Source organism: Schistocerca gregaria, chromosome 1, assembly GCF_023897955.1.
Source record: "Schistocerca gregaria isolate iqSchGreg1 chromosome 1, iqSchGreg1.2, whole genome shotgun sequence".
Lineage (NCBI taxonomy): Eukaryota > Metazoa > Arthropoda > Insecta > Orthoptera > Acrididae > Schistocerca > Schistocerca gregaria.
This window is the reverse complement of record NC_064920.1, coordinates 994,167,088-994,192,240: the sequence shown is the minus strand read 5'-3', so window position 1 is coordinate 994,192,240 and position 25,153 is coordinate 994,167,088. Positions and strand designations below refer to the sequence as shown.

The following is a 25,153-nucleotide window of genomic DNA, read 5'->3' as shown; positions in this document are numbered from 1 at the left end:
CCTATGTTTTCCTTCCCAACTTCTGTGATGGCCCTTTTTAGAGACGTCCATTCCTCTTCAACTGTGTTGCCTACTGCGCTATTCCTTATTGCTGTATCTATAGCGTTAGAGAACTTCAAACGTATCTCGTCATTCCCTAGAACTTCCGCATCCCACTTCTTAGCGTATTGATTCTTCCTGACTAATGTCTTGAACTTCAGCCTACTCTTCATAACTACTATATTGTGATCTGAATCTATATCTGCTCCTGGGTACGCCTTACAATCCAGTATCTAATTTCGGAATCTCTGTCTGACCATGATGTAATCTAATTGAAATCTTCCCGTATCTCCCGGCCTTTTCCAAGCATACCTCCTCCTCTTGTGATTCTTGAACAGGGTATTCGCTATTACTAGCTGAAACTTGTTACAGAACTCAATTAGTCTTTCTCCTCTTTCATTCCTTGTCCCAAGCCCATATTCTCCTGTAACCTTTTATTCTACTCCTTCCCCTACAACTGCATTGGTTCAAATGGCTCTGAGCACTATGGGACTCAACAGCTGTGGTCATTAGTCCCCTAGAACTTAGAACTACTTAAACCTAACTAACCTAAGGACATCACACACATCCATGCCCGAGGCAGGATTCGAACCTGCGACCGTAGCAGTCCCACGGTTCCGGACTGCGCGCCTAGAACCGCGAGACCACCGCGGCCGGCTACAACTGCATTCCTGTCGCCCATGACTATTAGATTTTCGTCCCCCTTTACATACTGCATTACTTTCAATATCCTCATACACTTTCTCTATCTGTTCATCTTCAGCCTGCGACGTCGGTATGTATACCTGAACTATCGTTGTCGGTGTTGGTCTGTTGTCGATTCTGATTAGAACAACCCGGTCACTGGACTGTTCACAGTAACACACCCTCTGCCCTACCTTTCTATTCATAACGAATCCTACACCTGTTATACCATTTTCTGCTGCTGTTGATATTACCCGATTAGGACAACGTACTGGGTTCTATTACTTAAGAAGTCTTAGAGCCACTCACATATTGGGGAACCAATCCCATATGCTCGTACCTTAGTTAGGAGTCTGCAGTGGGGCACCGAGTCAAACGCTTTCCGGAAGTCAAGGAATACGGCGTCCGTTCACTGGCGCCACTACGTTTGCTCGCTTTGTCTGTCCGTGAGTGGCAGCAGCTGCGTTTATCGATAGCGAGTACTGTGATACTATTTTTGGAGCGACCTCTAGTATTTCCGTGTCGCCGTTGTCGGTGTTCGGTTGGGACGGAGGACCAGTGAGGTGTTGAGCACCAGTGAGGTCCGCACAGCCCGAGGACTCGCCAGAACAGCTGGCAATACAAGCACTACCCGATAGAAGGATGTGGTCGCGAGAGTGCATGACCACGCCAAGGACCGGATTCAGCTAGTCCTAAGTTGAATGGATCATTAAATCCGAGTAATGAAATCGCCACGATTGTGTGTGTGCCCGTCCGCCGAAGTGATCTCATTGTAGCAAGCTGTTAGTTTCCGATTCATACTGGGACGATTATTTTTGCATTTTAACATGTTCTCTTGTATAATGTTTGTCGTTCTACGACGTCAAGAGAATAGTCCGCTCGTCTGCCTGGCATGGGTTATTCTATCGTGCATTGGGCTTCGGACGCTAGGTAGATTCTGCGAGAGTGCTGGTCTTGGGCTTAACTGTGACTGGGTTGTGTTGCCGCCCTGTTAAGTGAGTAGAACACTGGGCTGTCAGTCTCACCTTACCTACGTTTGAGGGACTTTTCCAGGTCGATCCTTGGAGCACTTCAGTGGGTCACTCCCTTCTTTATTTGGTCTGATTGTGTTAATTGTTTAAAAAAGAATATTGTGTTTAAATCATTCCTATTGCTTGTGGCCTTCAGCCGACAAATACTTTTGAATTCTTCTTAATAAGGCCTTCAGCTGTTAGTGCAGCTCGTGTTAGTCAATTTTTTTATTTGGTTGTTTTAAAAATAATTTTGGTATTTTTAACGTGTAATGTCTTCCTCATTTGTAATTCAGGCCTTCAGCTGTTAATTGTTCTGAAGTATTGCTTGTGGCCTTCAGCCAACAAATAATTTTCAATTCTTTCTTAATAAGGCCTTCAGCCGTCAGTGTAGCTCGTGTTACAGTCCCTTTTTTTAATTATTGTTTTTAAAAAATCTTTTCTTTGAATAAAGTGTACGTGTTTACTCTGCAACCAACAGTAGCTGCTTAGGGCCCGTCCACACTTTTTCCTGCTTTCCCTAAGTACCATGTTTCAATTTGTTATTTATTTGTCTGTTACAGATTTTGTTAAAAATCTTTATTTGACGAAGATCGCAAAACTGATACTTGGTTTCAAGCGTTTGAAGGGTCAACTTCAGATATGGAAATTTTAATAAGTTTACAAGTAAAAACTCTTTCGGAATACAAAGGCACTGACCAAAAACAATTATGCAATAGCTGTTAAGAGTGCATTCCAGAATACAAACTGCGGGACTTTGTCGTTATAATTCTAACATCCTTAAGGAACTGACACTGCAAATAATGTAAACACATATGGATAGGATCAAACGTCAATGGCAGGAAACTACTTGCAACAAATTTATAGTGAAAAACATAACTTACAGTGGTATTTACAGCACACATGAGAAACACCTTCTGTCGTATAAGCAACGAGATACGCTCATCATGCCCGACACAGTGTCAAAGTTAACGGCATCATCGCCGTTTTCAAGAAGGGACGTCGAAAAGATGTGCAGAACTATAGACCTATATCTCTAACGTCGATCAGTTGTAGAATTTTGGAACACGTATTATGTTCGAGTATAATTACTTTTCTGGAGACTACAAATCTACTCTGTAGGAATGAACATGGGTTTCGAAAAAGATGATCGTGTGAAACCCAACTCGTGCTATTCGTCCACGAGACTCAGAGGGCCATAAGCACGGGTTCCCAGGTAGATGCCATGTTTCTTGACTTCCGCAAAGCGTTCGATGCAGTTCCCCACAGTCGTTTAATGAACAAAGTATGAGCGTATGGACTATCAGACCAATAGTGTGATTGTACTGAAGAGTTCCTAGATAACAGAACGCAGCATGTCATTCTCAATGGAGAGAAGTCTTCTGAAGTAAGAGTGGTTTCAGGTGTGTCGTAGGACCGTTGCTATTCACAATATACATAAATGACCTTGTGGATAACATCGGAAGTTCACTGAGGCTCTTTGCGGATGATGCTGACGTATATCGAGAGGTTGTAACAGTGGAAAATTGTACTGAAATGCAGGAGGATCTGCAGCGAACTGACGCATGGTGCAGGGAATGTCAATTGAATCTCAATGTAGACAAGTGTAATGTGATGCGAATACATAGAAAGAAAGATACCTTATCATTTAGCTACAATATAGCAGGTCAGCAACTGGAAGCAGTTAATTCCATAAATTATCTGGGAGTACGCATTAGGAGTGATTTAAAATGGAATGATCATATAAAGTTGTACCGTCGGTAAAGCAGATGCCAGACTGAGATTCATTGGAAGAATCCTAAGGAAATGCAATCCGAAAACAAAGGAAGTAGGTTACAGTACACTTATTCGCCCACTGCTTGAATACTGCTCACCAGTTTGGGCTCCGTACCAGATACGGTTGATAGAAGAGATAGAGAAGATCCAACGGAGCGCAGCGAGCTTCGTTACAGGATCATTTAGTATTCGCGAAAGCGTTACGGAGAGTGGAAGACTCTGCAGGAGAGACGCTCAGTAGCTCGGTACGGGCTTTTGTTGAAGTTTCGAGAACATACCTTCACCGAGGGGTCAAGCAGTATATTGTTCCTTCCTACGCCTATCTCGCGAAGAGACCATGAGGATGAAATCAGAGAGATTAGAGCCCATACAGAGGCATACCGACAATATTTATTTGCACGAACAATACGAGACTGGAATAGAAGGGATAACCGGTAGAGGTACTCAAGGTACCCTCCACCACACACCGTCAGGTGGCTTGCGCAGTATGGATGTAGATGTAGATCAGAATAGCAGCCACAATGTCTGTGTACAAAAACTCGCAAGTACGAGTGTACTGCACAAACGTCTTTGGCGTATATGACATGAGATACTGTCATCATCCCCGTCCACGGTGTCAGCCAACGTTTACCGGATCAAAGTAGCAAACAGACTGACTGATACTTTGTATCTGGGCCCACACCTTAACAAAACGGCCACCAGGTGGCAGTACAGTGTAATGAAGAGGATTACAATAATTAATTAAGAGAGACATATTAAAATAGTAATTTAAAACAGCTGATATCCAGTAGTTAGAGCTATGAAATATTACCAATTTCTACAGCAAAATTCGATCCTCACTGGTCACATAATGCTGACGAATGGCCTGTGCGCCGACGTTGTGCGGCGCCATGCTAACGCTCTGAAGTTCCGATACAGACACATAGGGACTGTCGCGGTTGATCATGCTGGTTTTGGCCTCCGTACACTGCGGACTTTCCAATTCCCATTTGAGCTATCGTGGGACTTGTGGTGGCCGCCTTTAAACCTAACGGCAACATCTTCAGTCACCTTGGTGAAACGTGGAAGACGTTTGAAGCATATTGCGTCTTCAATGGTGTCTCTCAGATAAAAAGTGAACTTCACAAACACGTGCCTTCCTACTTGGTTATTATCGGCTGTAGGAATATTGTCATGTACGATGGCCAGCAGCGCACCTGTTCATGTTGTGGCCGGAAAGGCCATGTCCGTTCTGAATGTCTCAGCCGGCCGCGGTGGCCGTGCGGTTCAGGCGCTGCAATCCGGAACCGCGGGGCTGCTACGGTCGCAGGTTCGAATCCTGCCTCGGGCATGGGTGTGTGTGATGTCCTTAGGTTAGTTAGGATTACGTAGTACTAAATTCTAGGGGACTTATGATCTAAGATGTTGAGTCCCATAGTGCTCAGAGCCATTGGAACCATTTTTTTTAATGTCTCAGACGCCGATCGGAGTGGCTGCTCTTCCTGCGGCGCCCATTGTGTTAGTCTTAGGCTCCTGCTAAGCCCCCTCTTACTCAATCGGTACCGGCGTCAACTCCTCTCGAGGACGCAGTGGACGTTTTCCCTTTCACTCCCGCACTCCTGCCGGAGACAATACAAATGAACGATGACCGTCAGCAGGTACAGCTCTCTGTCTTGACCCCAGGTTGTTGATCATGGAGCTGTACCGACCTCCGCTTTTCTGCCTTCCGGCCACATGTCGGACGCCCGCCATCCGACATGGAACAGCATGTTAGGAAGCAACGGTCACGGAGGAAACGGAGGAGACAACACCGTTCCCATTCTGATGACTGCCTCCGTTGGAACTGCACACAGAATGACGACCCTGCCACCCACGGTGCGCTGTCCTCTGACGCCTGAAGACGCGGCGTCCTTCCTCCCCTCCATCTCCAGTCAGCGTCCACCTCCACACACAGACAGTCTTCCCGCCTGCTTTTGATGCGGTTGCCTCCCTTTTTGTGTCTGTCGCGACATGAGAGGCCACTCTGTTAATATTCCACTGAACCGGTCGGGAGACAAGTCTGTCTCCTGGGAGGAGACCGACATTTCTCGCGATGTAGAAGCAGATATAGACTCAAATCACAATTCTGTAGTGATGAAGAGTAGACTGAAGATAATAGATTAGTCAGGAAGAATCAATAAGCAAAGAAGTACTATGGAATGAAGAAATCCGCTTGAAGTTCTCTATGGCTATAGATATTGTGATAAGGAACAGCTTAGTAGGCAGTTCAGTTGAAAAGGAATGAGAAGGGAAATTCAGGAGACTACAAAAAAGGAGTTGGTGAGAAATGATATGAACAGGCAGAAATGGCTGCGTGAAAATTTGCCAAAAATTTCGAAAAATTAAGTATTATCGGAAGGACTGAATCGACGGATAGAAAAGTCATATAGAAAAGTCATGTAGCAAAGTCAAAACTACTTACGGTGAAGTTAACAGCAAGGGTGGTAGCATTAAGAGTGCAATGGGAATTCCACTGCTAAATGCACAGGGGTTAGCGGATAGGTGGAAAGAGTACATTGAAGGCCTCTGTATAGGGGAAGACTTGCCAAATGTGGTAGAAGAAGAAACGGCAGTCGATTTAGAAGAGATAGAGGATCGAGTATTAGAATCAAAATTTAAGAGAGCTTTGGATGGTTCAATGGCTCTAAGCACTATGGGACTTAACATCTGAGGTCATCAGTCCCCTAGACTTAGAACTACCTAAACCTAACCAACCTAAGGACACCACACGCGTCCATGCCCGATGCAGGATTCGAACCTGTAACCGTAGCAGCAGCGCGGTTCCGGACTGAAGCGTCTGAACCGCTCGGCCAGAACGGTCGGCGAGAGAGCTTTGGAGGACTTAAGATCAAATAAGGCAGACGCTATAAAATAACATTTCGTCTGAATTTCTAAAATCGTTGGGGGAAGTGACAACAAAACCACTATTCCCGTTGGTGTGTAGAATGTATCAATCTGGCGACATACCTTATGACTTTCGGAAAAATATCATCCACACAATACCGAAGACAGCAAGAGCTAACAATTGCGAGAATTATCGCACAAACAGTTTAACAGCTCAGGCATCCAAGTTGCTGACAACAATAATATACAGAAGACTTGAAGAGAAAATTGAGGATGTGTTAAATGACGATCACTTTGGCTTTGGGAATGGGAAAGGCACCAGAGGCAATTCTGAGGTTTGCGTTAATAATGGAAGCAAGACTAAAGAAAAATCAAGACACGTTCATAGGATTCATTTACCTGGATAAAGCGTTCGTCTGTCTAAAATGGTGCAAGGTGCTCGAAATTCTGAGAAAAATATGGGAAAGCTAAAGGGACAGATGGGTTCTATACAATGTACAGGAGCCAAAAGGCAATAGTAAGTGAGGACGACCAAGAACGAAGTACTCGGATTTAAAAGGACATGAGACAGGGATGTTCAATCCATTTATCGAAGAAGCATGATGGAAATAATAGAATGGTTCAAGAATTGAATTAAAATTCAAGATCTAAGGATATCAATGATACGATTCGCTGATGACATTGCTATCCTGAGGGAAAGTTAAGAAACACGACGTGCTGAATAGAATAAACAATTTACTGAGTATAGAATATGGATTGAGAATAAGTTAAAGAAAGACGAAAGTAATGAGAAGTAGCAGAAATGATAGCAGCGAGAAACTTAACATCTGGATTGATGGCCGCCAAGTAGATGAAATTTAGGAATTCTACTACCTAGGCAGCAAAATAACCAATGATTGGCGGAGCTAGCAAGCCATCAAAAGCAGAAGTAGCACTAGCGAAAAGGGCATTCCTGGCCAAGAGAAGTGTACTAGTGTAAAACATAGGACTTAATTTCAGGAAGAAATTTCTGGGAATGTATGTTTGGAGCACAGCGGTGTTTGCTATTGAAACATGGATTGTGTTACAACCAGAACAGAAGAGAATCGAAACGTTTCAGATGCCGTGCTGCAGACGAATGTTGAAAATTAGGTGGACTGATGACTGATAAGGTAAGGAATGAGGAGCTTCTGCACAGAATTGGTATGTGGAAAACACTGATACGGAGAAGGGACGGGATGAAACGATATCTGTTGAGACATCAGGGAATGACTTCCATGGTACTAGAGGGAGCTGTAGAGAGCAAAAACTGTAGAGCAAGACAGAGATTGGACTACATCCAGCAAATAATTGAGGACGTATGCTGCAAGTGCTACTCTGAGATGAAGAGGTTGGCACAGGAGAGGAATTCGTGGCGGGCCGCATCAAGCTAGTCAGAAGAGAGTGACTCACTCACCCTACTGCCCCATAACACGAAACGAGCTGCCCTTCTTTGCACTTTTTGGGTGTCCTCCGTCAATCCTATCTGGTAAGGATCCCACACCGCGCAGCAATATTCCAACAAAGGGCGGACAAGTGCCGCGCAGCAATATTGCAACAGAGGGCGGACAAGTGTAATGTAGGCTGTCTCTTTGGTGGGTTTGTCGCATCTTCTAAGTGTTCTGCCAACAAATCGCAGTCTTTGTGTCGCCTTCCCCACAATATTATCTATGTAGTCTTTCCAGTTTATCGTATACACAAAAGTAATCGGATTTCTTTTTGCAACCATGTGGATTACCTCTCACTTTTCATTGTTTAGTGCTAATTGCCAATTTTCGCACCACTCAGAAATTCTCTCTAGATCATTTTGTAATTGGAATTGGTCTTCTGAGGATTTTACTAGACTGTAAATTACAGCATCATGTGCAAATAATTTATGGGGGCTGCTCATATTATCACCTAGATCATTTATGTAAATGAGGAACAGCAGAGGGTCTATGACACTATATTGCTGAACGCCAGATACCACTTCTGTTCTACTCGATGATTTACCGCCTATCACTAAAAACTGTGGCCTCTCTGAGAAGAAATCACCAATCCAGTTACACCACTGAGACGATACTCCTTATGCACGCAATATGATCAATAGTCGCTTGTGGGGAACGGTATCAAAAGCCTTCTGGAAATCTAGGAATATGGAATAGATCTGAGATCCCTTGTCGACAGCACTCATTACTTCATGGGAATAAAGAGCTAGCTGTGCTGCACAAGAACGATATTTTCTGAATCCGTGTTGGTTATGTATCAATAAGTCATTTTCTTCAAGGTGATTCATAATGTTCGAGTACAGTATATGCTCCAAAATCCTACTGCAAACTGAGGTCAGTTATATGGGTCTGGGTCTGGTGATGTACAACGGAACGTACTTTGATGCAATCTTCTCGGCATGTGAGCAGTTTGGAAGGTTTAGATCAAATCCTTCAGCTGATGATAAAAATAGACGACGTCTGCACCAGTGGAGTGCATTTGAGGGGAATCACTTTAATACTTCCAGATAGTAGTCCTTCTTCTTCTTTTTGAAAAATATCGTCGTGTAACTGGATTTATTTGTCCCACCAACGAGTCAACACTAGAAATTTGTTGTCCTGCACATAGGGGTTGCGGTCTACAAAAACTACGGTTCGGTAATCTTGCTACCGTACATAACTGACGTAATAAATGGTAAGATTAGTTGCAGTATTGGTAACATTGTGTATATTATATCCTTACAAAATATAAATTGGAATTCTTAAGTAATAAAAATTAGTTGATCGCGTAACTTCTGCGCTTTTATGTAACCACAAAAATTACTTTTATTGTTAAAATGTAGAGCTTAATAGAATGTTATTCATCAAGATCAGAAGCAAAATCTTTCTGTTATCATTGCTACGAGTGAAAGTTGTTTATGAATAACAGAAACAAATTTTACATAAGCTCGACGATATATTGAAGCGGTATTTCATTTTTTTGTTGTTTTGCTATTTTATTTTTTAATTTTCCTGGTTTTTGAGGAAAGTACGATTTCTAGCGCTATGTGGTAAACCGGTATTGTCTTTTATTTTTAGTGTAACCTCTCTCTGTTTCATGTTACAAAACAACAATTCTCGAATAAAATCTTATTTAATTATTGACAGTTTCAATTACGCTATAAATACTGTTTATTTTTAAGTAACAGACAGGAGGATAAATACGTAGAACGAAAATGCTACGTATTTTATGAGGCCCTTTATACACTGAAGCGCCAAAGATACTGGTATAGACAAGCATAATCAAATACAGACCAAGGATAATAGGAAAACTGCCATAGACTACGCTTGCTTATGAGAGCCTAGGGCAGTTTTACAACTCTAATTCCAGCACATCAGATACAATACATTGAGCTTCAGCCCCGTTTATTTGCCATGTAGGTAATGTGAAAATCGAAAACAAACAATTAAAATTTCCGCCTTGGGGTTCTATACCAAGGCCTTGTACTTACCATACCGCACTCTTCCCGCAGCGCCAATCGCTGCCTGGAAAATACGCTAACACAAATGCCTAATGTATCGCCCAACTGTTATCAAAAGTGCTCTTTTTTCTGAACGCTTGAGCATCGGTGACACGCACATCTGCCACTTTCGCTTTTGGCCAAGCTCTGGCTGCAATACAAATATGAACGAAATCGGTGATGATTACTAGGCCCGGTCTTCATTTTAGTACACAAGAAGTTATAAATCGTAGAGAATTGTGTGGGAAAACGAAATACTGTCTCAAATTTCATAACATAAAATGAATTTCGAAAGTAAGATATGAAACAAAATATGGACCATTTTTGCAACATGACCGTGCTATACATTTTCTAATTCCGAAGATACTCAGTTTATACAGGAGGCCATATCCTGCATATTTTCCTACATTTACTTTACACATTAAAAAATGAGAAGAAATACGATGCGCCAAATTTGAGTTTTACGTGAAGTATGTGGCACAAGCCCGTGACCGGGCTGTTGGCTGGAAAAGTACAGCCTTTCTTCGCCGCAGCACTGGGAAGAAGCAGGTGGCAGCGCCACCACCTCGGCCGCCTTTTACCTCAGGGAAAGATCCCCCGTACTCCTAGAGGGAGTGGAATGAGTGAAAAGCCCTGCTCTTTCAGGGATTGAACCCGGGTTTTCCAGGACTGAAATCTAGCGCTCTACCCACTAAACCACCAAGGCCACAGATGTGAGATTAGACTCAGTAATGGACGACTGGTAGCTCCCGGCATATGTAACAGCTCTACATATCGTCTCTGCTTGTCACCAACCGGTTCCCCCACAGTTCTGTAGATGGTCTACTGAAACCAGACACCAGTAATGAAATAAAACATTATTTGCGATCAAAATTGACTATTTTCATTAGAATGAAATAGACCTCTGCCGTTCCTGGCATTAATTTCGAAAATTATCAGCAAAAATATTAGAAAATGTAAACCAACCTGAGGCACACCTGCAGGAAGAGTGTGATGGCCCACGTGATCTCTAGGAAGAACACGATCACCGCACCGATCCTGAAACGAAAGAGACGAAAGTTGTGTATCTGAAACTGATACGACGAAGAGAAATAGGACAATAATAATAATAATAATAATAATAATACAGCTGAAACCTTCTAAGTAAGTCATGAGCTACATTATGAAGCAAAAAAACGCATTTAATTGCAATCATTAGATTCTGCGAATAGCCTTGGTCACCGTTAGCAAACAAAACAGGTTTGGTGCGTCTCTTTATGACTCAGACTGTCTCATGTAGTCGGAAAGTGTGTTGTAAGGGGTTCATTATGTAAGAGATTTACTGTTCACTACCCTACTGGAGCAAATGTAATTTCGATATATTTCTCACGCGCTGCCTGCGATATAAAACATCTCTACTGCAATAGAATCGCAGGTCAGAGCAGTGTCGGCAGCAGTAATAATCGCTCGCTCCTACAGAGCAGTCGCTATAGTTCGTTGTTATGAAGCAGTCGCAATAGCTCGCTGTTACGGAGAAGTCGTAGTAGCTCACCGCTACAGCACAGCTGCTACCCGTGTAAGAGCAATAGCAGTCGCCGCTGGTGCAGCGCAGTTCATTGCCATGTAGTGTAAAGTAAACTTTATTAATTCTTCATCGCCGTGCGTGTACTTAAATTTTTTGTCTGAGTTGTTAATATGCATTTGTTCCAATCTTTTATGATTTGTCAGCACTAATTAAGTCAGACTTGTAATGTTCAGTTTTCTATGTTATGGTCTGTAGAAATGTTTTCAATAATAAGGTTTTCCAGAACATAATTTTTTACTAGTCATTCACTTGAATTTACATATTTTACAGATTTTCCCAGATCATAGTCATGTATGGTTTAATAATCAGAGTACCAGCTATGCAGCTGTATCAACAAGCAAAGTCAGTTTTTTTCTGACAATGCAAATCTCAGAGAAATGTTGTTCAGTAGTAGTAGATAGGCGAGCATTGCACTAAGCTGTGCCATTTATGAGCAATATATTGACAGCGTTATCTGGCGACACCATTATGAGGTAAGAATTTTTGTTTATTTCAGAGGGCCATGACGTAGCACTGCTTACGTGCAAAATTTATCAGTTTCAATTCTCAGTCAATTTTGTACCCTGAAATTTTTATATACGGGAAGGTTACAGTGTGTTGATTTAAACCCCACTACTAAACGCTACTCATTATCGATAGGAGGCCGTTCCAGTTCGATAGCCTACATTCAGCTATAGGCTTGCCACAAAGGAATCATAAACGAGACAATATTCAGTGGAAATGATTGTATACTCTATTCAGCTATTTTTAGTAGTGCATATCTTAAGAAAGAGTTGTGCTCCATCTACAAAGACATGTCTATAAGAATCAGATCGGCGACTATTTCACTTTCCGTCAGTCGTGACATTTAGATTGGCAGCATCAGCGTTTCACCGAGCTACAATCATCAACAACATCCTTAATAAACAGGATTGATAGAGAGCTGGAAGAATTTACAGAAAACTGTGTTTCATCATGTTTACTTACTCAGTGGAAGAATGTCAAAGACATTCGGATGGACCTTCAGCACTATGCCTCACGTAATAGCTTTCCGTGCGGATTCTACCAGTATATGTCCAATGGCAATTAAGCTACAAAAGTTGACTAGAGTAGAGCACCATTTTATTTCGTTAAAAGCTAACGATGTCAAAACAATATTTCTGGCAAATGACAATACACGTTGTCAAACTTGTTAACACCTTATTAAGCGATGAGTCGTGGAGCCTTCACTTTATTTCTGGCGCCAGTCGTGTGTCGGCTTATCGCCTCAGCTTGCTTTACCGTGGCTTGCTTGGCCTCGTGAAGTTTAAGAGGAGCGCGCTAACAAGGGGAGGCGATCCGGTGACCTTCGGATTACGAACCCGAGCGCTTACCGCTGCGCTACCTCGCAGCAGAAAATTATTACTAGTAGAGAGTGTTTCACCGCAAGGGTTTCTTTTAACTGTCGATTTTCGCGACAACGGCTGAGAAGTGCATCTTGGTGCTTTGCCACATTACACCTCTAGCCATGAACTTTTATTATGCACAATATGAATCGAATCTGAATTTCACAATTGGAAGGTCGGCAGGTCTGGCTGGTCATGGGGTCTGGACCCCTCCACCATCCTCCACATCCATAAATCCTTCATGCACTCTATCCTCTGCTACACCCATCCCGCCTGGATCTCCGCCTCTCCTACCTCTTACTAATCCCTTCAAATCCTAGAATGCCATACACTCCACCTCGCCTATCGCATGCGCCTCCACTCCCCCACATAGATCCTGTATGACCTCATTCCATTCCCACACCTCCCACTTTTCATCGAACAGATACGATTCCTCTACACCTCCTGTGAACTTGATCCCCCTCACCCAATTGTCTCTCCCATCCTCTTCCACCCCCATCTGCTGCCACGCCTGTATTCCCACATCCCACATGCTCTCCATCTCTCCACTCTCCATACCCTCGCCCAAGGTGGCTTCCGCCAACTCCCCCTCCCTGATGATGCCCTCATCTGCTCCATCTATCCCTCCTACCAAATTTGATCGTCCCCTTCCACCCCTTGTGTCTTTTCCCCAAGGGCACCCTCTCTCCCTTCTCTCCCTCCTCCCTTCCTCCCTCCCTCCTATCCCCACAGCTTCCCCTACCCCCTCCCTTCTTTCCTCTCCCTCCCATCTCCTCTGCCACTGGCATCTACACCCTATCCTCTCCCTCCTCCCCCACCATTTCCCCTTGGCAGGTCCCCAGACTCGTACACATACTGTGAACATTTGCGCGACGGAGATCATCATCATCATAGGTCTTTTGTGTGTGCCATCGTGTTCGTGCTTTGGTGTTTTCACCGCCCACTTTCCATCGTTCACGTGTGTCATTTCAGTCATCTGTGATTATGTACCAGTGCTGAACGTTTTTTTTTTAATTTTACGACGCCTGTGAACGGCTCCATATTTTTTACCTAGTGTGTTTGCCGTCTTTTGTCCATCATTTTGTCTTGTTTTTCTATGTCTTCCTATGTTTCGCTTGTACTATCTGTGGCCGAAGAGCGGCGTAGTATTGCCGCTGCCGGCCTACCTTCAATAAGCTGTTAAAATAACAATAAAGAAAAAAAGAAACGGGTTGACAGGACTGTTTCCAGCTAGGTTGGAGGGAATTACAAGCACGTTCGACAGAGGGCCGTACTCTCGTATACCGAGCGTGGTACGGTTACGGTACTTGAGAGAGCAGCCAGCACTGGGGCAGTGCATGGCCGCTGTTGGTTGGTCGTGACGCGGGGAGCGACATAGCTGAGTGGGTTGGGACGGCGAGGCCACGTTGGCGTAGCGGAACTGTAATTCTACATCTACATCTACATCTACATGACTACTCTGCAATTCACATTTAAGTGCTTGGCAGAGGGTTCATCAAACCACAATCATACTATCTCTCTACAATTCCACTCCCGAACAGCGAGCGGGAAAAACGAACACGTAAACCTTTCTGTTCGAGCTCTGATTTCTCTTATTTTATTTTGATGATCATTCCTACCTATGTAGGTTGGGCTCAACAAAATATTTTCGCATTCGGAAGAGAAAGTTGGTGACTGAAATTTCGTAAAAAGGTCTCGCCGCGACGAAAAACGTCTATGCTGTAATGACTTCCATCCCAACTCGTGTATCATATCTGCCACACTCTCTCCCCTATAACGCGATAATACAAAACGAGCTGCCCTTTTTTGCACCCTTTCGATGTCCTCCGTCAATCCCACCTGGTAAGGATCCCACACCGCGTAGCAATATTCTAACAGGGGACGAACGAGTGTAGTGTAAGCTGTCTCTTTAGTGGACTTGTTGCATCTTCTAAGTGTCCTGCCAATGAAACGCAACCTTTGGCTAGCCTTCCCGACAATATTATCTATGTGGTCCTTCCAACTGAAGTTGTTCGTAATTTTAACACCCAGGTACTTAGTTGAATTGACAGCCTTGAAATTTGTACTATTTATCGAGTAATCGAATTCCAACGGATTTCTTTTGGAACTCATGTGGATCATCTCACACTTTTCGTTATTTAGCGTCAACTGCCACCTGACACACCATACAGCAATCTTTTCTAAATCGCTTTGCAGCTGATACTGGTCTTCGGATGACGTTACTAGACGGTAAATTACAGCATCATCTGCGAACAGTCTAAGAGAACTGCTCAGATTGTCACCCAGGTCATTTATATAGATCAGGAACTGTAGAGGTCCCAGGACGCTTCCCTGGGGAACACCTGATATCACTTCAGTTTTACTCGATGATTTGCCGTCTATTACTACGAACTGCGACCTTCCTGACAGGAAATCACGAATCCAGTCGCACAACTGAGACGATACCCCATAGCTCCGCAGCTTGATTAGAAGTCGCTTGTGAGGAACTGTGTCAAAAGCTTTCCGGAAATCTAGAAATACGGAATCAACTTGAGATCCCCTGTCGATAGCGGCCATTACTTCGTGCGAATAAAGAGCTAGCTGCATTGCACAAGAGCCATGTTTTCTGAAGCCATGCTGATTACGTGTCAATAGATCGTTCCCTTCGAGGTGATTCATAATGTTTGAATACAGTATATGCTCCAAAACCCTACTGCAAACCGACGTCAATGATATAGGTCTGTAGTTAAATGGATTACTCCTACTACCCTTCTTGAACACTGGTGCGACCTGCGCAATTTTCCAATCTGTAGGTACATATCTATCGGTGAGCGAGCGGTTGTATATGAGTGCTAAGTAGGGAGCTATAGTATCAGCGTAATCTGAAAGGAACCTAATCGGTATACCATCTGGACCTGAAGACTTGCCCGCATCAAGCGATTTGAGTTGCTTCGCAAACTCATGCTAGCAGATGTTCGTGTTTCAAATTCTGGAATATTCCATTCGTCTTCCCTGGTGAAGGAATTTCGGAAAATTGTGTTCTATAACTCCGCTTTAGCGGCACAGTCGTCGATAACAGTACCATCGCCACTGCGCAGCGAAGGTATTGACTGCGTCTTGCCGCTTGTGTACTTTACATACGACCAGAATTTCTTAGGATTTTCTACCAAATTTCGAGACAATGTTTCGTTGTGGAACCTATTAAAGGCATCTCGCATCGAAGTACGTGCCAAATTTCGCGCGTCTGTAAATTTTAGCCCATCTTCAGGATTTCGCGTTCTTCTGAACTTCGCATGCTTTTTCCGTTGCCTCTGCAACAGCGTTCGGACCTTTTTTGTGTACCACGGGGGATCCGTTCCATCTGTTACCAATTTATGAGGTATGAATATCTCAATTGCTGTTGCTACTATATCTTTGAATTTGAGCCACATCTCGTCTACATTCGCATAGTCAGTTCGGAAGGAATGGAAATTGTCTTTTAGGAAGACATTGTTAACGTCCGCAGTGGAAACCGTTGCTGACTGTGTGCGGTTAGGCCTGGGTGTGGCAGTCCTGACCTGTGACATCTCGCAGTATCTCCAACCCTCATGTTACTGTTGCGGACGGCATCCTTTCTAGAGGGTGAGCCGTTTGAAGATCCGCGCTCAAAAATACCAAGTTGCTGGCAGTTATTTTTCTGTTGGAAACTTGCACTTGTGATAGCACTACTTCACTTTGTGGTTCAATAGTGCCCGAGTTCTGGCCCTTCTATACTGCTATGTACAGGCGTAAATTTTAGCCGGCCGGAGTGACCGAACGGTTCTAGGCGCTACAGTCTGGAACCGCGCGACCGCTACGGTCGCAGGTTCGAATCCTGCCTCGGGCATGGATGTGAGTGATGTCCTTAGGTTAGTTAGGTTTAAGTAGTTCTAAGTTCTAGGGAACTGATAACATCAGATGTTAAATCCCATAGTGCTCAGAGCCATTTTTGTAAATTTTAAGTTGACAAATCAGAATAACTCAAAAAATAAGCTTCTTAGGAAAAAATGTATAGAATATAAAGTTGATTATTTTCGAGGGGGACATCTGCTGGTGTTAAAATTAGCCCGCCACTCCAGCCCCAGGGGGGTGGGGTGGGAGGCAGGCAACGTCAAAATTTCAAATGGAATCCCCCATTTTTTATTGCAGAATCAGATTCTACATAAAAAAACTACTTCCATTTTGTCTCAAACATTTGTTTTGATTCTTGGTAGTTGGCGCTGTAATTCAAGAAAATCGATGTTCTCATTTTTGCGTAGAAAGTAGTCACGGATAATTAAAAAATACTTAATTACTTCGTAAATTTTTGATTCGCTAAAACTAAAACTCTCCCTCTCTCCCCATAGTGTGAGGTTTGAGAGAGAAGAATTAGAGTTTTACAAATGTTAACCGAAATAATAATTATTTCCGTAGATTCGGATAAGTTTTGTTTGTTTCGTGGTCATGACGCCACACAACTTCTAATTATCAAAAAAAAATCATTTACTTGCTAGTACTTGCAAATAATCAACAATAAAACGAAACCAATCGTTCCTTTTCAGGACCACCAAATCGTAAATGGGAATACATTCATCTTTAGTTAGCGAGTGGGTTAGTCTTTTCCTCAATTAGTCTTTTACTTCGTTTACTCTTTTAGTTAATGAGTTCACTCGTTGGTAAGTAGGATCTTTGGTTAGTTAATTAGCTACTCAGATGATCTGTTTGATAATTAAAATTTGTGTGGCCTCATGACCACGAAAAAAACAATACGTATCCGAATCTAAGGAAAAAATTAATAACTGGGGCAACATTCGTAAAACTCCAATTCACCTCTCTCAAACCTCACCCTAGGGGAGAGAGGGAGAGTTTTAGTTTTAGCGAATCAAAATTTAAGAAGTAAATAAGTATGTTTTTATTTATCCGTAACCGTTTTTCACGCAAAAATGAGAACATAGATTTTCTTGAATTACAGCGCCAACTACCAAGAATCAAAACAAATGTCTAAGACAAAATGTATGTAGTTTTCTATGTAGAATCTGATTATGCAATTAAAAATGGGGGTTCCCATTTGAAATTTTAAAGTTGCCTCCCAACCCATCCCCAGGGGGCTGAAGTGGCGGGCTAGTTTTAGCACCAGCAGATGTCCCTATCGAAAATAATCAACTTTGGATTCTACACTTTTTTTCGTATGAAGCTTATTTTTCGAGTTTTTCTGGATTTTAACTTAAAATTTCCACCCTGTATATCTAAATCAGTTTGTTGGGCTCGTAAATGAGTTTTCTGCCGTTGTGACAGGCACTTACCATTTAAAATGTCTTAACATGAAGCTAGTCAGAAACGCTAAGCTCCTATAGTTCTGTGAGATCTGTCAGCACAAAAACTGTAAATTTCAAATCTGTTCGCAGCACGATACCAGTATTCGGTGTTAATTAAGTAATCGAGCCTCTTAATAGCCCAGTGATTGTGTAACTTGAGTTGTGTAATTAAACACTAATTCGCTGTCCACTTGCACTGTGGTTCTGTAAAAAGGAAAAATAGAAACCGACTAGCTATAGTTAAATTTCACCTCCTTGTCCGAAAGTTTGTCTATATGAGGCAAAATCTGGGCTATGTGGGGTTTACTGAAGGACTGCTCATTTCAATGTTTGCTATCTTAGATTAGTGTTGAGTAAAAGGTTGACGTCTTCACAAGAGTCACCACGCTTGGCTATAAATTTATTTTTTTCCCTTATGTTGTAGAATGCAACTTGTCTGTCTGTGTGGTGTCCGAATCTGCCTTGCCTGTTGCTGCCGTCTGGCGCTGTCAATGGGGCATACGCTCTGTCAACGGACTGCAGTGCAATGACGCAGTGTTCATCAGAAAGCACCTTCCTCAAGAAAAATTTGTAGTTGTAAATCATACTATTTTACGTAAGAAGAAATGAAGGATACTGATTCTACTGGGACCACCAGGCTGCAGCACAGACAAACTAAAATTGCTGTTTGAAGGATGTTGTTTTTTTCTGTTTTGTCTAAGATATGTTGGTTTAAATGCTGTGAAACTGGGTCATCCTTCATGGCCCCTTGACAAGGGATTGGTTGTATCATTGTGATGAATAACTTTTTTACAGAATTGAGATATTTTTGAAACTGAAATTTACCTATTTGTTTACGTTGCAAGGGTGATTTTGTCTTATGTTGAGGCATTCATACAGACATGTTCAAATTTTCTTCAGACTGTAGCGCCTAGAACCGCGCGGCCGGCTATCTTGATTCATCTGGCTACTATTAATTTCAATACGAACTGTGAAACGTCTGCCATTAAGGTTTCACAAACTCCGCCATCTTTGGCACTCCCGGCGTGTCCCTTTCATTGACGCAAAGCACCTTCCTCGTCACAGCCACGCGGCTGGACCATGTGCTGGGGCTACCCCTCTCGTCCGGCTAACGTTTGCCACCACGTGTTTGCTGCCGGGCCCCGGCTTTGACGACCGTCCTGTGCTGCCACCCCAATTCCGAACATGTAATATTTCCAGGGCGCCACAACTCGACCGTTACCTCACAGGTGGTTAAACGGTTGGTGAAATTCCGTGAAATTGACTGTGTCGCAACGATGACTGGACGATCAAAAACCGTTGCGGACCAGGCAACGTCAACCGCTGTTCTGAAATCCATTAGTAAGATTTTAGAGAGCAGTAATCGCCACGGAGGGGAGTAAACTGGCATCAAGTGTGTGTCAATAACGAACATTGTTGCCACATATAAATCATAGACTTAGGAAGCACCTCATCGAGGACTCTCCAGATAGTAGTGTTCAGTTTGCAGAATGAGTGACACGCAACCTAGACGAAAACCTTCGTTTCCCCGTTTACGAACTGTTGGGCTCTTCTTCATTCAGTGTACACTAACAGGATCCTAGTATCTGCATTTTGTTCAGAACGAGGAAAATGCTGGTGATAGCACACAAAGGCTATAGGAAGGTTATTTTTGTTATGGTTTTATGGAGCAAAACATAGGCCCCCATTCTGTGACTTAGTGAAGGGTAAAAAACCCAATTTCAAATGAACAGCAATGGGAGGGAAACTCAAGAAGGAGGGAAACTGAATACGGAAGAAAATCTTAGGAAACTGCCTTTGAAGGCTGGTTGTTTTCCCCGGAAAACAGCTTCAAATGACGTACGTCATCTCACTGACACTGATAGACTCAGGGACGCGATCGGCTGAGCGCGTGTCATCTGCTAAAAGGGAAGATATACCAGGCGACAGCTGTAAACAGGCTCGTAGACGATTAAAATAGGGGCACTGAAGTAAAAGGTGTCTCACCGTCCACGGTTGAGAGCAGTGCCCTATCCGGAGTCTAAAATTACCTCCTCCCGACGACGAGGACGAGAGGAAGAGGTCCAAACACAGGGAGGAGGTTTGACGCCCAGTAATTTATTATCGGGATCTGCAGGCCTATGTGTGTGCCATAAAAGAGGAATACGACGACATAAAACGCTCTGTAGATCGGCAAAGGGAACCATGCGAACAGCGGGCAGAGGGGGAGAGGGTGTAGCCTTTGCCGCTGTATCGGATGCCTCGATTCCGCGGTTGCCAACATGCCCTGGGGGCCAGAGAAATGCCTCCCAGCTATAAGAAGTGGCTGCCAAGACGGATCATTCATTGTTTCATCGTTACTGATTACTTTGATGCGACCCGCCACGAATTCCTCTCCTGCACTAACCTTTCATATCAAAGTAATACTTAGACCCTACGTCATAAAGTATTAGCTGTATGTATTCCAATCTCTGCCTTCACCTACAGTTTTTACCCTCTGCAGTTGCCTCTAGTACCTGGAGGTTGATGACTTACCACATATCCTGTCTCCTCTACTTGTCAATGTTTTCCATGTGGTGCTGTCCTCGCACGTTCGAAGAAGAATCTCTTTATTCCTTATCCTAACAGTGCACCTTCTTTTTTCTCAGTATTCTTCTGTAGCACTACATCTCAAATGCTCAGATTCTCATCTTTTCCGGCTTTACGACGGTCCACGTCTCACTACCATTCAATGCTCTACTCCAAACGTACCTTCCTCAAATTAACATCTGTTGTATGTTTGATACTACAAGGCTTCTCTCGACCAGGAATGCCATTTTTGTCACTGCTAGCCTACTTTTTATATCCTCATTCCTCCTTCCGTCATGCGTTATTTTGCTGCCTAGGTAGGAGAATTCCTTAACTTCTTCTACTTCGTGACCACCTATTTCAGTGCACAGTTTCTCGCTATACTGATGTCTACTATTTCTCATTACTTTTTTCTCCCTCCGGTTTACTCTCAGTTCACATTCTGTAAACATTAGACTGTTCATTCCAATCAACAGATCCTGTAATTGGTTTTTGACTCAGGACAGCAATGTCATCAGCGAATCTTATCACTGACATTCCTTAACCCTGAATTTTAATCCCACCCTTGTAACTTACTTTTATTTTCCTTATTACTTATAGTATGTATAGTTTGAGAAGTAACGGCGAAAGACTGCACCTACATTTTTAATTACAGCCCTTGGTTCTTGGTAATTCCGTATTACTGGTCCCTTGATTCTTGTGAGTATTGTATATTACCCACCTTCCCCTAAACTCTGCTCCTATTTTTCTCAAAACTTCAAACGTCTTACACCATTTTGCATTGTAGAACGCGTTTTTTTGGATCGATACTTCCTGTGACCGTATCTTGTTTTTTCTTCAGTCTTGCTTCCATTATCAAACGCAGTCAGAACTGCCTCTCTGGTGCCTTTAGCTTTACTAAAGCCAAATCAAATGGCTGTGAGCACTATGGGACTTAACATCTGAGGTCATCAGTCCCCTAGAACTTAGAACTACTTAAACTTAACTAACCTAAGGACATCACACACATCCATGGCCGAGGCAGGATTCGAACCTGCGACCGTAGCGGTCGCGCGGTTTCAGACTGAAGCGCCTAGAACCGCTCGGGCACTTCGGCCGGCTTTCCTAAAACCAAATTTTTCTTGCCGCCAGCTTGCATGCTTGAGATGTCATGCGATAATTTTGGAACCTATCAGGCCTTGTCGTCTACGGAATTGAATGAACAATGTGTTTCTGAACGTCTGTTGTTACGTATCCATTCTGATAGATTCTACACAAACCTGAGTATTCCTCTGGTTGCCATTTTCCCAAATGCTTTTAGAAATTCCGATGAAATGTTATCCAGGGCTTCTGCTTTATTTGATCTTTCTACATCTACATTGATACTCTAAAAATCACATTTAAGTGCCTGGCAGAGGGTTCATCGAACCACCTTCACAATTCTCTATTGTTCCAATCTTATACAGCGAGGTGAAAGAACGAACACCTATACCTTCCTGTACAGCTCTGATTTCTCTTATTTTATCATGGTGATCGCTTCTCCCTATGTAGATAGCTGTCAACAAAATATTTTCGCATTCGGAGGAGAAAGTTGGTGACTGAAATTTCGTGAGAAGATTCCGCCGCAAAGAAAAACACCTTTGTTTTAATTATGTCCATCCCAAATCCTGTACCGTTTCAGTGACTCTCTTTCGCCTATTTCGCGATAATACAAAAAGTGTTGCCCTACTTTGAACTTTTTCGATGTATTCCGTCAATCCTATCTGATAAGGATCCCACGCGGCGCAGCAGTATTCTAAAAGAGGACGAACAGGGGTAGTATAGGCAGTCTATTTATTAGATCTGCTAGATTTTCTAAGTATTCTGCCAATAAAACGTAGTCTTTCGTTTGCCTTCCCCACAACATTTTATATGTGTTCTTTCCAATTTAAATTGTTCATAATTGTAATTCCTAGGTATTTAGTTGAATTTGCGGCCTTTATATTTGACTGCTTTATCGTCTAACACTATTTACAATTTGTACAGAAACCAGATGGAAGTTATAAGAGTCGAGGGGCATGAAAGGGAAGCAGTGGTTGGGAAGGGAGTCAGACAGGGTTGTAGCCTCTCCCCGATGTTATTCAATCTGTATATTGAGCAAGCAGTAAAGGAAATAAAAGGAAAATTCGAAGTAAGTATTAAAATCCATGGAGAAGCAATAAAAACTTTGAGGTTCGCCGATGACATTGTAATTCTCTCAGAGACAGCAAAGGACTAGAAAAAGCAGTTGAACGGAATGGATAGTGTCTTGAAACGAGGATATGAGATGAACATCAACAAAAGCAAAACGAGGATAATAGAATGTAGTCGAATCAAGTCGGTTGATGCTGAGGGAATTAGATTAGGAAATGAGACACTTAAAGTAGTAAAGGAGTTTTGCTGTCTGGGGACCAAAATAACTGATGATGGTCGAAGTAGAGAGGATATAAAATGTACACTGGCAGTGGCAAGAAGAAAAGAAATCTGTTAACATCGAGTATTTAAGTGTCAGGAAGTCGTTTCTGAAAGTATTTGTATGGAGTGTAGCCATGTATGGAAGTGAAACATGGACGATTAATAGTTTGGACAAGAAGAGAATAGAAGCTTTCGAAATGTGGTGCTACAGAAGAATGCTGAAGATTAGATGGGTAGATCACATAACTAATGAGGAGGTATTGAATAGAATTGGGGAGAAGTTTGTGGCACAACTTGACTAGAAGAAGGGATCGATTGGTAGGACATCTTTTGAGGCATCAAGGGATCACAAATTTAGCGTTGGAGGGAAGCATGGAGGGTAAAAATCGTAGAGGGAGACCAAGAGATGAATACACTAAGCAGATTCAGAAGGATGTAGGTTGCAGTAAGTACTGGGAGATGAAGAAGCTTGCACAGGATAGAGTAGCATGAAGAGCTGCATCAAACCAGTGTCAGGACTGAAGACCACAACAATAACAACATCGTCGAACAGAGTTTAACCTCACACCTTTCGTTATTTGGGATCAACTGCCAGTTTTCGCACCATATAGATATCTTTTATAAATCGTTTTGTAATTTGGTTTGATCTTCTGATGACTTTATTAGTCGATAAATGGCAGCCTGATCTGAGTGCTGCTCAGATTGTCTGCCAAATTGTTTATATAGATAAGGAACAGCAAAGAGCCTATAACACTACCTTGGGAAACGCCAGAAAGCATTTTGTTATACTCAATGGCTTTCCGTCAATTACTACAAACAGTAACCTCTCTGACAGGAAATGTGACCGAGCGGTTCTAGGCGCTACAGACTGGAACCGTCCGATCGCTACGGTCGCAGGTTCGAATCTTGCCTCTGTCATGGATGTGTGTGACGTCCTTAGGTTAATTAGGTTTAAGTAGTTCTACGTTCTAGGGGACTGATGACCTTATCAGTTAAGTCCCATACTGCTCAGAGCCATTTGAACTAATTTGACAGGAAATCACGAATCCAGTCGTATAATTGAGACGATATTCAGTAAGCGCGCAATTTCACTACAAGCCGCTTGTGTGGTACAATGTCAAAAGCCTTTCGGAAATCCAGAAACACGGAATCAATCTTAAATCCCTTGTCAACAGCACTCAGTACTTCAAGGGAGTAAAGAGCTAATTGTTTCTGTCAAGAACTATGTTTTCTCAGTGCCTGTTGGCAGTGTGTCAATAGACCGTTTTCTTCGAGGTAATGTTTGCTTCTAATGCACGCAAATTTTCGCTCATCGTCCTTCTCACTAATACCACTAGTTTAGGTGGTTTGAGAGAAGCAGTGAGTCTTCTATTTATAGGACCGCTAGCCTGGAATACCATCACTTCGGTTCTTTACTGACGCGGCCGCTCCACTGCGGTGGTGCACCTCATTGTGTGCAGTGGCGTAGCTGAACGGCGACCGCATTTCATTCGGCGAGCCCCGGCGCTAGCGGGCAGCTGCTCAGTGACCCCGCGCGCGAGGCAGGCAGGCAGGCAGGCTCAGCAGGGCGTGCGCTGCGCCGCCCTCGCTGCGCCATATTCCTAAGGCCGCCGCTGCTGCCGGCTGCCCGGCGGTGCGCACCGCCGCCCCCGCACGGCGCACCACCAGCGCGCCGCCCTCGGCTGGCGGCCACTTTGTGCCGCTGCCCGGCGCCTCCCTCAGCCGGGGACGGCGATGCACAACAGGCCCCGCCTGCCTGGATGCACTTTCATTGTGCTACCGACATTTTTAGAATATACTTCATTCAAATCGCAACACGCCGTAGTGTCACACTCAGCAATGGCTCAGCTTCACGAGAAGAATTACGACCCTGTAATACGTTCTGTTGTATCGTCCAGAGACTGCTGTACCAAAGTGGACAACGCATGTCTATACCACAGACATTAGCGTTGTCTCTCTGCAATCCGCAATAACTAATGAGAGGCGTTTCAGAAGACAAGCCTTTCTCTTACAACAGCAGAGCCCTCGGTATAGAGCCGAAGTCGGATGAGCTCTGCCCGGTACGCGACCTCAGCTGAAACAGTCAACATTTTCGAGTATTACTACGAGTAATCATCTTG

The 25,153-nt window shown here is 43.3% G+C and overlaps 1 protein-coding gene across 1 annotated transcript in view; it reads right to left on the bottom strand.

Annotated features, from left to right (window-relative positions):
* The window catches only part of LOC126278423 (uncharacterized), a 526,524-nt gene that overhangs the window by 91,193 nt on the left and 410,178 nt on the right, over positions 1 to 25,153 (bottom strand). Inside the window, exon 3 of the mRNA XM_049978538.1 lies at positions 10,822 to 10,893. Coding sequence (XP_049834495.1) covers positions 10,822 to 10,893 — 72 coding nt within the window. The remainder of the gene's footprint in view (positions 1 to 10,821; positions 10,894 to 25,153) is intronic.